The sequence below is a fragment of the Meleagris gallopavo genome, chromosome 5, assembly GCF_905368555.1.
Source record: "Meleagris gallopavo chromosome 5, MGAL_WU_HG_1.1, whole genome shotgun sequence".
In the NCBI taxonomy this organism is placed as follows: domain Eukaryota; kingdom Metazoa; phylum Chordata; class Aves; order Galliformes; family Phasianidae; genus Meleagris; species Meleagris gallopavo.
This window is the reverse complement of record NC_139408.1, coordinates 30,381,616-30,398,252: the sequence shown is the minus strand read 5'-3', so window position 1 is coordinate 30,398,252 and position 16,637 is coordinate 30,381,616. Positions and strand designations below refer to the sequence as shown.

The window sequence follows — 16,637 nt, the reverse complement described above, 5'->3', positions numbered from 1 at the left end:
ATGGAGTAGTTTGGCTAGCAAATAATTGTGAAAGTATAAATTCCATGTAACAATATATCTCCTGTGATAACGTCCCTTGCACTGTTGGCTAAACAAAAGAAGATCTCAAGCATATCTTCTAAAAGCAAAATTGAAGATTTACAAGTAAACACATGCATATTTGGCAGTATGAATTTGTTTTAAAGTTCAGAAATAGAAAAAATGGGATAAAATATTTTGACAAATATTTATCTTATGAAACCATTTAAACCACAACATACCACATCATACCAAACCATTTCTGATGGTTTCAGCAGGAAGAGGAACACAAGCTGAATGTGCTGAATGACTGCTTTGCTTGACTCCTCATGCCAGAAGATAAATGTACTTTCTTTTTCTGTTTTGAAACTTGAACTATATTTATAGGAGTGCTGCTCAGATGGTTATCGGTTTGAATACAGGTAATTACTAGGTTCATTCAGGAGGGCACAGCAGCAAACAGACAATATCTTAAGACTTCATTGGCAGAAATCTAAAAAGGAGTCTGAAGAACATCCTCAGAACTTATTTTCCATTGCACAGCCTCTTGCAGCTCTCTATGTAGTCTCTGTCCTGTAAATAGCAAGATTCTTTCTTGTCAGGTAATTGAAGAAAGCAATGGTTATTTTATTAGCACTCTTGCACTGGGTTTATTGGAGTTCTCTATAAAATCTGTCAATCGGCTGCTGTTTCCATTGACTTCCAAGAAAGTTTTGCTCTTTGATTCTCTCTTGAGGCTCTTAATCTTCCGAAATACTTTGCTAACCCACTTTTAGTATTCTTACTCTTATTGTTCTTAATTGTTTCATAGCCAGTCAAGATAAATAACAGTTCCCAGCAATCTCAGATATATGATATTTTCAGGTATATATTTTCTACTAACTGCAGGAGAATAATGTGCGGTTAACGTATTAGTTTGAAATCAAGAAGTCTGGAATCAATTCATGTTCTTACCACAGAGACTCAATGCAACCTTGGGCAAATCACAGCAGGAAAAAATATACAACACCAATCTTTAGGCGTATGATCTAGATGCTTCAGCAATAATCTAATCTCCCAATGCATTTCCTGTGAGCTGTAGATAGACAATCATTGCTGGTGCCTCCCGTTTCTTTCTGCAGATGCTATCAGACTTCTGTTCTTTATTTGATTCCTTGCTATGTGTATATTCAAAGCTAGCTCAGTAAGATTCTTGAGCCCTGTAGATGAGTTGACACTAGCAGTATCAAAGACTGACCAGTAGGAATAATTTTATGAAGAAAAGCAGCTGAGAGTTTTTTAATTTATAAATGCTTCCTTTTTATATGTTCATGCATATGTATGTATATCTGTGCATGTACTTGTGCATATATGCATGGCTACACATGTATTTGTGAATGGCTGTATAGGTGTAATGAAAGATTAAAAACAAGGGCACTATACAGATATTAGAAGATTAATTTAGCGACAGAATTCCACAAAAAACACAGAGCATAATTCCCACTATGTGTTCTGCCTTGTACTTGCCTACATTTTCCATCTAGAATGAGTAAGTGGAAACACTTCATCAGCATCCCAGATTATAAGAGGAGCAGAATGCTTATCAACTGCCATGCATTTCATAAAGGGGAAGAAGCTGTTTGCTGTAGTGAAAATCAGATGAGGCTGAAGAGAAGCAATCCTGTCTCTTCCTCCCACACACACACCTGCACAGTTCAGCTATGCTGAAGCACTTTAGTCAGTCTCAGAAAATCAAGAATATAATTTTAAATCCTATTGTCCTCTTACACAAAGGGGAGATCCAGGAATTTCATACCATACACATTGCAACTTGGGTACGATGGAAAGAACTAAAAATAGCTTCTAAAACCTGATTAAATTTATGTATATTTACAAATTGGATTTGGTCATTATATTAACAGAACAATGCTATTTGTAGAGCAAATATATGTACTTTATTATTTACCATGTAAGATTTAAAAAATGTATATTTACAGAACATAGAGAATAAGAGGAAATATTTAAGACATTAGTATTATCCACAATTCCTTGACAACAAGGCAGGTTTTGTCCATACTTCTTGAGAAATGGCATTTCCTACAATAGTGCCCACGAAGAACAAGACCTATTTTGCCAAGCGCTATGGAAACAGAATAATCTTAAAACCAGCCCTACCTCAAACAGTTTACAATCTAAGAAATGAGAGAAAGCAGATAGTAGGTGTTCGTTTAGTCTTTATGTCTTGCCTTGTATACTGAAACTGTAAAGAATTATATAAATTGTTGCTAGTTCTGATGCAGTTTTGAGATTTGCAGATTAAACTGAAACAGTAAGGATGACTTCTGCCCTACTGTTCCAAGATGTGTTTGAACCTACAGATCTGAATAAACCTGACAAACTCCATTCTCACAAAGTCTTTTGACTTTCATGGTTTTGATTCAAACTTGGATGAAAGTAGAGAAGCTACTGATCTTCCAATTGCTTCCAAACCAAATTCTACATTAAATCAAGCTTCAGACTTTGATTCTGTTCTATAATTACTCTGAAAATTAATATTATTTATTTGCCTTTAAATGTTCTGAAATCATTAAAATGCTCACTTTCTAACATTTGCTGGCAGCTCACTTGTTTGTGAGCTGTGGCAGTAGGAAGAACACTGAAGGACTGAAATGGCTTTAAGGCCTTCAGGTGAGAGAATCAAGCCTCTGTCTCTAATGTCTCTAATGATTTGGTCTACAAAATATGTTTTAAAAATCTCATTTAAAAAAAAAAAATAAAAATGTGGGAGCAGTGATGTCTGTGTCCAGCATTTGTTTCTCATCAAGTGCTAAAAGTAAAGCATGGAAAGGGACCAAGCAGAGTTCCTCCAGCACTGTCCTTCAGATGACCATCATTTGTACCCTGTGCATGTAGGTGTCACAGGTGGGTAGGGGGCTACTGGCAGAGGAAAGCGATCGTCATAGAGATCATGCAGAGAGAACTGGATAATTGAGAGGACTGGATTAACAGAAATGAAATTCAAAGGCCAAAAAAAGGTTACAAAAAATGGACAAAAGTTCTACTCTAAGATTTGGCCTCTTCATCTAGAAACTGCTCAGAAGGAGAACTACATGAGTGCATTAACTGGATACAAAATTATTCTGAGCTACAAACTTGCCATAACCAAAGAAAAAGAGAAATGCATTCATAGGATGTATTTAAGATGCAGGAAGATTAATACCTTTAGTGCAGTGCACATCCCTGCAGTACTTCATATGAAATACTCTGTGATTCACGTTCAAGTAGCATAAATTCAAGCTCAGGAAGGTGCTGGGATGAGCTGTCCAACCCATCTTGGAGATGAAGAACCTGTCATGTGGCAAGGGACAGAGAGATCATGGTCTGGTTCATCTGCAAATATGGGGACTTACGTTAACAAAGGTCTAGGAATGCCTCAAGGGTGAAAATAGCTATTGAAGTGAGAGACAACGGTGTCTTGAGAACACAGATATAGTCTGATCATAAATAACTTTAGGGTGGAAATTTGGATGTTTCCTCCTAATGACGATAGAAGTCAGTTCCTGTTGTGAGTGTGGAAGTGAATTACTCTAGGTAATTGTAATTTGAACTTGGGTACTATAGGAAAAAAAGAATACGTATGAGGTCGCTCGTGTCAGTGCAGCTGCATAACTCAAATTAATGTCCCACATCTCAATACTCAGTATTGGTTTATTTAATGCAAAACTGAGTTTTTAAATGAAAGTAGTGTCTCACCAACTGGACTGAAACCTTTTAAAGTTATCAATATATCCAGCTCCCTTTGAATTCATGTGAGATATATATGTTAAAACACTGAGAGCTCAAGTACTTTTTCCCCAGTTATTGATGTGAGCCATGCTGTGATATGGAAGACGGGAAGACAACTTTTTAGTCAGTAATCAAAAAAGGCTGTGATATTATTTCGAATAACAGTGCTCTCCACTCCACCCTCCTTAAAGGACAGTAGCTTAGTTCTTTCCTACTCTTTGTTTACCAGCTGTAGTGTAAAGATTATCTGTGCAACTGTTGGTGTATAACAAAATTTAAGATTTATTGTTTACTTACCGAAGATGCCAAATATTCCTAGACAGCTGGTGAGTAGTTATTTTACTGAAAAATTAATTTTTCTGAATTACATTGCAGGAACTAAGTTGTTGTTTTTTTGTTTTTTTTTTTTTTAATTGGCCACTAAATCTTTGTGTCTGAAATCTTTGTCTGTGATCATTGAGCTAACAGCACCTGGTAAACTCCAGATAACTTTAAAATCTTTTTCATCTGTAGCTGTCTTTGATGCCTCAAAAGAACTAATTTATCCATTATGGACTAATTTCTTTACTAATAATCTAGTGAGAATGATGCAAAAATACTCTGAGCCCGCTCTTTTTCAGATGGATTTAGTGTCCTTTTGCTTTAGCATTCAGCTTCCTTAAGGTCTGAGAGTACCTTTTTACGGTTCACAAGTTGTTGTAATCAAGTTGGCTACAGTCCCACAGTAAGCTGTGTGACTCAGTGACAGTTGCAATCAGTGCACCAGGAAAAAGACAAAGAACTGATACACTAGGAAGCTGCAGCCATGGATGAAAATATTTGGAGAGTTTTTCACAAAGTCTATTATTTGGAGAACTTCAGATTAGTTTGAGCTTTGAAGTGTTCAATATTATTATTAATTAATGTATGTAGCATCTAATGCTGCCAAGGTTTATATTTAACAAGCATTAAGTTTCAATTAGATACAATACTGTTAATTTCCCACAATAAGAAGTTTCACTACATTGCTGTGCACTGTAAGACTTCTATACAGGAAACACCTAGACGTTTTAAGAGAGGCAGGAAGTCTTACTATTTAAAAGCCACAAGGCGGTCAAGGATGCACTTAACTTGACTCATTTGCTTAATTCTCAGAAATATCAGTGAGATTTCAATATGAGCCAGAAAGGAAATACTTTGATTTAAACATCGTCATTTATCATTCCAGAGCCTGATGTGTTCTCAAGAAAATGAGAATTTTCATTTCTCAAGTACCCTGCCTGGGACTTAAAGAATGCTTCAAAATCAGTGATGTTACTTCAACAGAAGGTATCTATCATTCTTTTGCTGCCTTTTGCCTATAAATGATAAAAATCCCCTGATATGGATCTCTTTTGTAGATTCTTTCTAATCACAGACAAGCATTTTGATAGTATTTATCCCTCATAAGGAGGATGATCAGGAATCTATACAAGCTAAACTCTGTAAGGAGAGTTTAGGTAATCTAAGGTAAGATGTGGCCAATATTCAGCAATTATACCTGTTCCACTCCTTGTTTGAAGAGAAATGTACAAGGCATCTGAGAACAAGGCAAATATATCCTGGATAGCTTCAACTTATGTAATAGCACTCCCACCTTCTCTGCCAGCGATTCATTGCTTCTTCATGAACAGCAATGTACTCAGAAGTCACCCACAATCACACACATGAATGTAGTCCCACTCATTTGCACATTCCTATAGCAATTCCTACAGTATTACCTTACATCAAGCAGTTTTAAAATGAACTTTTAAGGAAGAATATAAAATATACATTTTAAATAGCCTTAGGTACTCAGCAGACACATCAGTGAGGGCGATGACATGTACACGTATCTCCAAGAGGCTTTGGTTACATAAAAATTGCCATATTGTCTTGGATTTGTTGTCCATTAAGTCTAGAATCCTGTTGGTGAAGGTGACAAGTACCAGATGCTTCAGAGGCAGGTGCAAGAAACCCCCATATTGAACACTTATGTAATAGAGAGGGTTCTTCCTAAAATCAGGCAGCCCGTGGGTGGTTTATGCTTCACAGCAGGAGAGTTTATAACGCCGCAAAATGTTTATCTTCATTATGTAACTGTGGATGTGATTACCCATCTAAAGGCAGCCTGGGCAGAAAGTGCCATGGGGCTTTTAATAAACACTACTAATCAGGACCTTGTGTTATGTCTCAGCTCAGAGACGCTGAAGCAGTTCAGGATCCGAGTGAGTCAAAAGAACTGCACCAATTTGCTAGGCTGATCATTCTTTAAATTGTAGAAAGCGCTTGCAAAGGCTCATTCAGCCATCTCAATGCTGGATGTCTGCTCTCAGTCAGCCACTAACCCAGAGATCCAGACTCATCTAAGTGTTGCCAGTTCACAGCAGTGAATTTCTACAGAATTGCACAGGCTGAGCTTGAATTGAGGAAGTAAGCAAGAGCACATTTTCCTTCAAAATCATCTCAGGAAAAAGAACAATCTCTCAGACAACTGGAATCAAAAGTAGCCCAGATCTGAAGTAATTTACAATTCTAAGATAACGCTCACAATCTCTATTATTTAAGAAAAGCAAGAGTGATTTTTTTTTTTTTTTTTTCATAAAGGAATTGATTTGCTTCATCATAAAGAGGGAGGAACTGAAACATCCAGTGCAAATACCAAAAAGCTTCTATGGTGGGTTCTCGATTTTTAAATTATATTCTGTTTTAAATTCCAAGTCTCCTCCCTAAGTTACAGCTTTTCCACAAGAGGCAGCATGCATTCATAACAATTTAATTGAGTTTGCTTGATGTTATAATCATGCCATTAGTTAATTTAGCACAGCTCTATGTGGGTCCTAGGAATAATGACACATGCAACTCAGTTCTACATTGCTCTGCAGCACAAGTAAGGAGAAACAAAAAGAAACAAGTCCCACACAGAAAGCTCCAAGTTTTAAGGTTTTTTTTTAAATAAAAAGATGTCATTAAAATGGCAGCTAGGAGCATGATGGAAGGAGATCATAAAGTAATCAGGTGGGGGGTGGTACAAGGCAAATGCTCTCTTTGCAGAGCTGGCGTCATGTAGCGTGTTTTCTGAAGAACACCTACAGCATTCCCTTGGATTTGAGCTACCATTCCTTTCAGACCTTGCACATCTGTTATCTCCCCTATGAAGAAAGGCTAAGTGAACTGGGTCTGTTTAGCCTTGAGAAAAGAAGACTGAGAGGGGACCTGATCCAGGTTTATAAATATCTGAGGTGTGGCGGCCATAGCGGTGAGGCCAGTCTCTTTTCAGTGGTACATGGAGACAGGACAAGGGGAAACGGACATAAGCTGCAGCACAGGAAGTTTCGCACGAATGTGCGTAAGAACTTCTTCACGGTGAGGGTGACGGAGCACTGGAACAGGCTGCCCAGGGGGTTGTGGAGTCTCCTTCTCTGGAGATATTCAAGTCTCGCCTGGACGCCTACCTGTGCGACCTGGTGTAGGGAACTTGCTTTGGCAGGGGGGTTGGTCTCGATGATCTCTAGAGGTCCCTTCCAACCCCTACAATTCTGTGATTCTGTTTCTGTGTCTCTTTTTGGAAGTATTGGAAAGGAAAAGCTTGGGGGAAAAAAAAAAAAAGTACTTTCACAGGTTCACAGGTATGTACCTGTTTGAATCTCTGAGACACCTTTAAAAATAGAGTGGGCATGTCCTATCACATACTGAGAGGTGAGAGAAATGAGGGTGGGGTAAGTATTGTCCTCCATTGGAAGCTGAGATTGAGGAAGCTCCTTCCTCGTGGCTGAACATTCTGAACAGCTGCGTAAATGCTCCCTGCCCATTTTGCAAGAAACAGGTTTGCTCTAACTCCCTTGGATGTTGGGTGGTTTAAACTAAGCTCTCAGCTGTGCACTGAAATGAATTAAAGGTGCAAATACAATGGACCATGGCGCCTGGGCTAAAAGATCTTCCACCACGTTGCAGGCCCTTGTTTCATCATGCTGTGCTGTTTGCACACAGACTGCAAGTGGCTGTGCAGCACAGGAATGTGGAGTTGGGGAAGGATCAGGAGTGCTGAGTGTGCAGTCTGCACCCAGCGTCACACCGCAGCTTCCCCCAGACAGAACATTGCTGCGTGTGGAGCAGAAATCCGCCTCTGTTTCCTATTTTATAGAAACCGAAATGACCGCAGTGAATCTGTCCCCAGCTGCTATCCAGCAGACCCCACATTAGAGCATATCTGGGACTTTCCCTTTTGAGGGTATTTGGACCTGATTTTCTGGGTGTTAGTAATAATGGTCCAAAAAAGCCAAAAAGAAATATATGAAACATTTCTGTTAAGTTTGAAATGAAATTCTAAATAAGATTTGTGTGGGTTCTTCTCAGAATATTTACTTAATACAACCATTAATAATAATAAAAAATTGTTTTTTTTCTTCCCTTATTTTCTTAATTGTTTGCCATATTTTTCCTAGGAAATTTTCAAAGGAAATTGAAACTGTGGAGCTCTGGGAGTTCTCCCATTTGCCATATGTTGTGTATGTGTGCATTTTATTGATATATATATATATATATATATATATATATATATATACATATATATATATATATATATATATGTATATATACATATATATATATATACACACACACATGGACATTGTGGTTTAGCCTAGATAGCGACAAAAATGCATCCACTGCCGGAACACTTGAGAAACAATAAAATAGTGCCTTACTCCATAAATCCACTACTTCAGATTCAGAATCACCCATCTTGGCCAGAAATCACTGTGGGAAAAGAGGGAGATGGATGAATATCGTCTTCCATCCTCCCCCATCTGTGCTCTCCTTTAGCATACTCAACCTTCCCACAGCTTTGGAGTGTGCTGAGAGGCCAAAAGTCTTCTGGCCTGAATTCTCCTCCTCTTAATTTTAACCTGCCAAATAATCTAAACTAGAAATACACTTGCCTTAGGCTTTCTATTGAGTCAATGGAGAAAGGAAAGTATCTCCAGAAGATGACTCAGATATTCCACAGGCTCTGGTACTTGGCAAGGCCAGATATGCTTCTCCTAGCTGGACAGCAGCAGGGAGCCAGGGCAGTCCCAGGAGCCCCAGCTGAGCGACAGCATCTCTGGGAGCTCCTAGACAGATGTGAGGAGCTCTCCTGCATGCATTGCAGTCATGATCACAGGCTACAAAGAGAAACACACCAAAAGAAAAGTATCTGTAGCAGAAAGCAGCGCTCCTATCAGCCTCTGTACAAGAGAGCCATTTTATCTCTGCCTCTACCTTTGCCTCAGAGTGACTTGGAACTAAGTTCTGATGCATATATGTAAACAGAAATGGGAAACATGCATCCTCAACTAAAAGCAAAATGTGTTCTTTATCATATTTTCTGATTTCTTCCTCTAAGCAAGGAGGCATTCCTTTTTTTTACCCCACTTGATCCTGACTGCTGCATTCAGCTGCTGTGTTGCAATCAACAGCACAGTCCTGAGGCTCCAATTTCACTCCAGTTTGACACACACAGAAGGGTTACGCTTCAGACCAGCACAAATTAGTCCCAACAAAAGCAGTTTTGCACTACCATTCTTTTCTCATCCCCCTCTGTGCTATCCGTTCCCTCAGGCATTGTTGGGTGTTTACCCACTCCATGTTTAACTGCTCCTCATGGAGGGCCAATCAATTCTTATTTCCTACACTTGCTTTAGCTTGAATACATTCCCCAGTGTGGTTCACTACTCAGCGTACAGATCTATAGCTAGCACTGCCTATAACTACTATAATTTATGAAATGTTGATATTCTGTTGAGTTAAGAGTCATCTACACGAAAATTCATAGAACTCTTTTTTCTAGAATTCATTCTAATGTAGTTTTGCATCTTGCTAGAAAACATCTTGGAGATAATTGGATCAAGTATCATAGAATCATAGAATGGCTTGGGTTGGAAAGACCTCAAAGCCCACCGAGTTCCACCCCCCTGCCGTGGGCAGGGCTGCCATCCACCAGCTCAGCTGCCCAGGGCCCCATCCAACCTGGCCTTGAACACATCCAGGGATGGGGCATCCACAGCCTCCCTGGGCAGCCTGTGCCTCAGTGGCTCACCACCCTTTGAGTAGAGAATTTCCACCTAATATTTAACCTAAATTTCCTCTCTCTTAGTTCCAAGCCATTCCCCTTTGTCCTATTGCTATTAGGTTTTATAGAAAGTTGGCCTCCTAAAAACTCATCATTTTATCCTGTATGCAGTAGCAAGATTCCAGATGAGAATTTAACAGAATCTGACTTTGCTGAAATACTGTTATAGATTAAATCAGCTCAGTTTTGTTAAATCCTTACTAGAAGGTATACACCACCCAGCATTTAACTCACACTCTGATTCTGAATGGAAGCTCTTACAAAAAAGATTCCCTAATGTTATCATTTACTTCAAAATGACAGAACATCCATACCACTTCTGTTTTTTTGTAAACTCATCATTAGAATCTAGATGTGAGTGCAACAATCACTGTGTTTTGTGGAGGCAGATTTCAACACTTTTACACGTAGGAGTTAAAACCTTAAGTAAGAATTGGTCATTTAAGTTCTGCAATGACTGACTGATCTGGATGGCATTACTGCCACTGATCCTATTATGGATTTTAAGATGTGGATGTCATGCCGATCAGAATTATGCAACTTAACCCTTGTAATACATCTTCTCTATATAATTCTTCTGCCACAGATTTGTGGCCCGCTACGTGGCACAATCGCTGCTGACCATCTGTTCTATTAGAGATGTCACAGACATGAGTGCAACCGTTACAAGGAATGGTAAATAAGCACCATGGGCAGAACATACACTGGTCCTTTGTTCAGTAGTAGCATAAGAAACATACTTTAGACCTGCTTAGTAAATTTATTTTCCAACATAGAGTGGACTGCGGCCTCGTAAGTATTCCTGTTAACCACACATTTTTAAAGATAAGAGCTGATGAGCTTTACATTTCTCATTTAAAAGTGTCTCTAGAACCAGGGCCAGAGAATATTTGCAGGTCCAAGGCCCACAGCTGTCAAAATGTCAAAGCAGAGCAATGGCTCTGAGGTATAAATTAGTTCTTGAAAGGTGCAACTAAAGATCTTTTTCCGAGCATATAAGGCCAGATTTCCATTCAGAACTTTTAAATAGTCAAGTCTGTAACAACCAACTGCAGTCACAGAATATATGTCTATCTGTTTGAGTTTGTGTGACTCTTAAAGGAAGAGAACTCCCAGAGCATGTGGCACATAGGACACGAAGTGGCAGTTTGTCTGAGGTTTCTGGATGGTGTCACCTGTGCCTGGTTTGCTTCTGCCCTGTTTGCATGGGTGGTGCTCAAACATACTTTTCAAATGAGCCACTGACAACAAAACACCTGATTTTCTGCTCCAAAACACAAAACTAGAAGACTCTGAAACCAACTGCTGCCCAGCAAAAGGCCACTCCATCAGTGTTTTCTGATGTTCCTGATTTCTGCGGAGACAAAGAGAATTTCTGATTCAAGATATAAACCAACAGTTTTTCTGTCTCCTTTGTGACATTCAGATAGAGACAGAAATGGTTTGTAAGACCTCTGCTATGTGTATGGAGCCATGAGATCATGTGCAGAAGCTAGAAGAGGTAAAGAAGCAGTGAGCTCTTCTCCACTTACCTCCTCCATGCAGATCCCTGAAAGTCGTGTGGCTAAGATCACATCTGCAGTTCATAAATGCATACACTCCATTCTTAATGTGGACATTCTTAAAAGCTTTAATTATTTGTGCCAGATTACAAATGAGTTCATTTTATTGAATTGTCAAGGTGAAAAGTGTTATTACAATAAATATATTTAAGGTATTTAAAAAAACGTAGTGGATTTCTCTATCTTTTTGTCATCATCATGTCTCTTTTTTCAGAGGTGTCTGAATAGAGCTACATGACAAATGGAGTTGCTTCTTGAGCACTCCTGTACAGGACATTATCTGCACATCACAAGGCAGAAAGTACTCTAAAAGATTTCTCACAGCCAGGTAGAGTAACATGATGACCCCACAGCTGAGTTTCAAAATACGTTTTTAGAGCAGCAGGCAAGAGGTTCCTACATCCAAATCACCCATTTGAATCACTGAGAATTGTAATATCGTGCAAAATTGGGTTTCTGGTATATTTTTAGTATTTAGATGAGATTGTGCCATGAATAACCGATCCATTTTTGACTGTACCATTTTAGGAAAAAAAATGTTTTTACTAAACAATTAGAAAATTTCCTCCAAAAGCTGCCCTGATAAGGAAGAGAGCATCACAGGGCACGTTTAGGATGCATGCAAACACGTGCCACGTGGGCCACTGAGCAGAGCGGCGTGACAGTAGCTTGCCATGATTGCTCCATCACGCTGATGGCAGAACCCCTTTGGAGTTTGGAACAGGAATGTTACAGTGAATGTAAACCACCCATGCCTTCTTTTGCCTGGAAGAGAAGATTATATATACATACATATACATAAAATAGGTTCTATTTAAATGTTTTAAATAACGATACTACGAACCTCCCCTCCAAAAAGAATTCCTCCTTCAAAAACCTGACAGGAACTTTTTCTTCACTTCAACTTTTTCTCAGAGCTTTCAATCACGAAAAAAAAAAAAAAAGAAAAAAAAAAAGAAAAAGGAAAAGCCTTCCGGAAAAAGTCTCTGGACACCATTCCAACGAACCGCCCTCCAACCCCGTAGGGCTGCGCTCCCCACCCCGCTACCGGCGCTGCCCTAGGCGCTCCCCCCGCGTCCCCACCCCCCGGGGGCAGCAGCCCGTGGATGGCCGCGTGGGAACCGCTGCGTTTCCGCACAGGAAGGGGACAGCTCATCGCTGCTGTGCGGCAGCGGGGAGGGAGTGAGCGGTTCCAGGAAAAACAGAATGGGGCTGGAGTTGGGAGAAGTGCCTCAGAAGTAGCGGATGCGCATTGTCAGCCCCCACCGCGCCGCTCCCCCGCTCTTACCTGCCCCTCTTCGCGCCTCATCCCGCGGGCCCGGCGCAGACGGATCCCGGCGGGAGCCCCCGCTCGGGGTACCCATCAGCCCCGCCGGTCCCGGCCCGCGCGGCGCCCCACTCAGCGCACGGTGCTGTGACGCGTATCCCTCCGCGGCGGCTCCCGGGAATGGCGTGAGGCAGCGCCGCGGGAACTACTTTGGGAGAGCCGAGCGGCCGCGGGGCTCGGGGAGAGCGCCGGACCCGGTCGGGCAGCGGAAGGAGTGTAAGGGAGGGGTGTGCGGGAAGGCCACCCGCTTCCCTCCGCCCCGCTCCCCTGCGGCTATTTTGGATCGCGCAGTAGCGGCGGAAGGAGCCCGAAGCCGACGCTTCCGCCCAGTTTTCCTGTGAGGGGGCGGCGGAGCAAGGAGCGCAGCGCCCAACTTCCCGCAGCCCTCCGCGGGCCGGGGGCTCTCCCTGCCGCACCCCCGCACCGCACCGCACCGCACCGCCGTGACGCAGCCCCTCGCTGCCGGCCCTCCCCCCCCACCCCCGAGCCGCCTTAAAACACCGCCCTCCCCCCCCCCCACCGCCAGCCTCCTCCTTGGCACCGGCCCCCCTCCCCTCCCCCGTCGCCGGGCCGCGGCCGTCTGCAGGAATCCGGCGGAGAAGAGAGGGCGGGAGGAGGAGGAGGAGGAGGGCGGCAGCGCGGCGAGCGATGAGCGGCGGCGGGAGGACGGCGCGGCGCTGCGCCTGGCGGCGAGGAGCTGTGCCTGGGCGCCGCCGCGCCGCTTCCCAGTAACTGTGGGAGAGAGCGGAGCGCCGCGCCAGCGCTGCATCGCCGTCTCCGCCATCCGCACGGATACGGCGGCTTCGTGTTTCTGCGGGACCCGGACCGCTCCGGCCCGGCTGCGGCTGGGGGCGGGCGGGGGGGAACAATGGTGAAGTTTCTGGTGAGTTCTGGCTGCGCCCCGGCCGCCCCGCTGCTGCTGCTCCACCTCGGATCACGGTGAGGGGAAAATGAGCGAGGAGACGGCGGCTGCTAACACCGAGTAAGCCCCGCGCGTGTGCGTGTGCGCGGACGGGGGCGCGGGTCGGGGCGCGGGGCCGTGGCGGTGTCGCCCCTTGGCGGCGGGGCCGGGCCGGGCTGCGGAGCGCGGTGTTCGGCATGGAAACGGGCGTGTGGGAGCTCCATCCTGCAGGAAACTGCTCCTGAATGTTAATTGGATGAGTCAGTCCGTGTAAATACAGCTTAAACCTGCCCCGGAGCCCTGCTTTTTCTTTTCCTTTTTTTTTTTTTCTTTTCTTTCTTTTTTTTTTTTTTTTAAATGGGGACTCGGGACTTTTATTTTTTGAGAGAGGAAGGGGGCAGGTCATGGATCTCAGTGTTTTTAACGTGTCGGGGTTGGGGGAGACCTGGAGCAGAATGCGTGGACGTGCGGCTGCAGCCCAGCGTATGTAACGTCTTAAAAATACTGCTAATAAAAAAAGAAAAATAAATTTCTGGGGCAGGAACAGGAGATGAACGTTGGGTACAGAACACGGGAGTCCCTCAGGACGGTGAAACGCGAACGTGGGGCGTTCTGAAACTTCTTTTATCGCAAAAAAGTTCGGGTGCCCGCGGAGCTTCGGGCTGACGGCCCCGCGCCCGGGCGCTGCCACCCCCCGCTGGGCCGTGCGGGCACCACTGGACGCTGCGGGTCGCAGGACGCTGCGGATCGCTGGGGAGCTGCGGGGGGCCGCTGCCACCCGGGTGGGAGAGCGCGGGAGCCGCCCCGCAGCGCTGCCCGGCGCGGAGCCGCGCGGCCCGGACCCGCGGCGCCCCGCAGAGCAGCGGGGGCCGGGCCGGGAGTGGGGCCGGGGCGGGCCGCGCCGCTGCGGTGTCAGCGGGGCCGGGGCTGGAGCCGGAGCCGCCGCCATGTTTTCTTTTTTTGTGAATCGCTCTCATTTGCATACCACGATCTCCATTCATAAAAAAAACAACGCCATCCGACCTGCCGGCCGGGCCCGCTGGCCTCGCCGCCCTCCGCCCCTCGGGGCGCTCGAGGCCGGGCGCGGGGCGCGGCGGAGAGGGCCCGCGGGCAGGCTGCGGCCGGGGCCGCTCGGGAGCCGCGCGTCGCCGTGCGGTGCCGCGCTTGTTGACACGGTTATGTGGGAAATATCAGCCGGGGAGGTGCTGGGAGCACGTGATCGCTCCATTCATAAAGTACCTGGCCGTCCATTCAAGCGCGGTGTCTGCACGCTGCGCGCAGCCGGGCAGCTCGCGGGACGGGCACGGGGACGACAGGGGGGTCTGCGCGGGGCTGGGCGGCCTCCTGCCGCGGGTACGGGGGGGCCGCCGCCGGGCCGGGGTTGCGCTGCGGTTCGTGCTCGGCTCGTTCATACGAAGCGGCGTTGGTTCAGAAAATGCCTCTCGCGGCACAGGCGCACATCGCGGCACGGAAGGGTTTATTCAGAAAACGTCAGCGTGTTTCCCCCTGCCGAAAACGTTGGCTCAAAAATAAAATAACGAAAATCGAATCCATTCATGCGAACGCGTTTTCCAAACGGTGTCTTAATCGCTTCTCGGTCCTCGTTGGTGACCGACGCTCGTATCTGCGCGGTGCCAGCGGGTGAGGGAAGGCGAGCGGCGGTTTGCAGCGGCGCTGGGGGCCCCGGTCGGGCGGGCCGTACCGGCACTGCGGATCGGAGCGGGCCGCTGCTCGGGGGGTGAATGGCAGTGCGGGCGGCAGCGCTTCTCTTCAGCCTGCGCCGTCACCTCCGAGGTACCAGGGTAACAGAAATGTTGTAATGTGGCGTCAGCTGTTGAAAGGTCAAAATACTAACTTTGCTTTCAAACGTTTTTAAATTTTCCTTACAAAAAGAGGGAGGAAAAAAAAAAAAAGGAGTGAAATGCGGCGATGCAGGACCACTAAAGCAACCACCGTGACTGTTTGGTGCGACTGCTCTGCGGTTGCCCGTGCTAAAATGGAGCTGCTCGTTGCTTGTGAATACACCATTTCATTACCTCAACAAATTACACGGAGGTGATCCTTAATTATCCACTTGTGGGGTGGAGGAGGCTCTGTCTCTGTGGAAGTGGGAGAATACCTGAAGGCTTACTGAGTGTTACTTGAAATAAGAGGAGTGAGGCCTCATGTAACATTTAGTCCAAGTTCATTCGGCATTGCTTGCAGCTCAGGGTATATAACCTAACGATGCGTTATCAGCAGCAGTGCTTTTTCTTCACAGTGGATATTTTTACTTCCTAGAATATCACAAGCATTCTAACTTGGGGGGGGATTGGGGAGTTGAGTTGAAATATGTACATATATAATATATTTCCCTCGATTTCATTTGCAGTTCTGCTAGCAGCTCTGGCAGGGCCAGAGTCGTTCCTCTCTGCTGATTGTGTGCACAGCACTGGAGTGCTGCTGTGAATTACTGGGAAATAGGATTGAAATTTGAAATTGTTTGTGAAAATAGGGCAGATCTGCACACTGAAATACATCATATATTAGAAGATCTGTGTTTAATTTTATTATAATTGATATCAATGACCTTGAATTCATTAACAAATCTCACTGCATGTAAGGGCGAATACGGGTACTTGGCAACATTTTTTGTGTCATCGTGGCTACCAGCAATATCCCAGTAATTAAACATTATGCTGTGTTTACAAAGCTTCATTTTATGGAATAAGGCATAAAGGTTTGTGGTGCCTGGAGTCAATAATATTAAATTCTTTTAAACTGTAACGTGTGGTGCAGAAGATTAATTAAAAAGCTGCATTAAGGACTATTAGGTTTCCTGTCAGTCATGAGCACGTGTCAGGCAGCCTTCTGAAATCCTGACTGCCACAGCTGGATTTTTTTGTGGTGATTTTTGACTGCTCTTGTAAGGCTTTCACTGCATTTGTCAGTTAGACGTTAGTTAAATGAGAGTAT

At 44.5% G+C, this 16,637-nt stretch overlaps 2 protein-coding genes across 14 annotated transcripts in view; one reads left to right on the top strand and one right to left on the bottom strand.

Moving 5' to 3' along the window:
* LOC104911158 (uncharacterized) overlaps nucleotides 1-15,385 on the bottom strand; it is a 37,374-nt gene extending 21,989 nt beyond the window's left edge. For 3 of the 13 annotated variants that reach the window (XM_085225069.1, XM_085225065.1, XM_085225076.1), the window contains exons 1-2: nucleotides 12,743-15,385; nucleotides 3,218-12,371 (exon numbers count right to left, since the gene is read on the bottom strand). In XM_085225069.1, coding sequence (XP_085081195.1) covers nucleotides 12,760-14,631 — 1,872 coding nt within the window. In that variant the 5' untranslated portion in view covers nucleotides 14,632-15,385 and the 3' untranslated portion in view covers nucleotides 3,218-12,371; nucleotides 12,743-12,759. The remainder of the gene's footprint in view (nucleotides 1-3,217; nucleotides 12,372-12,742) is intronic. The other 10 variants (XM_085225074.1, XM_085225071.1, XM_085225079.1 and 7 more) reach the window with 7 other exon arrangements.
* SPRED1 (sprouty related EVH1 domain containing 1) overlaps nucleotides 13,623-16,637 on the top strand; it is a 54,517-nt gene continuing 51,502 nt past the window's right edge. The window contains exon 1 of the mRNA XM_085225080.1: nucleotides 13,623-13,763. Within this exon, the coding sequence (XP_085081206.1) occupies nucleotides 13,732-13,763 (32 nt within the window). The 5' untranslated portion in view covers nucleotides 13,623-13,731. The remainder of the gene's footprint in view (nucleotides 13,764-16,637) is intronic.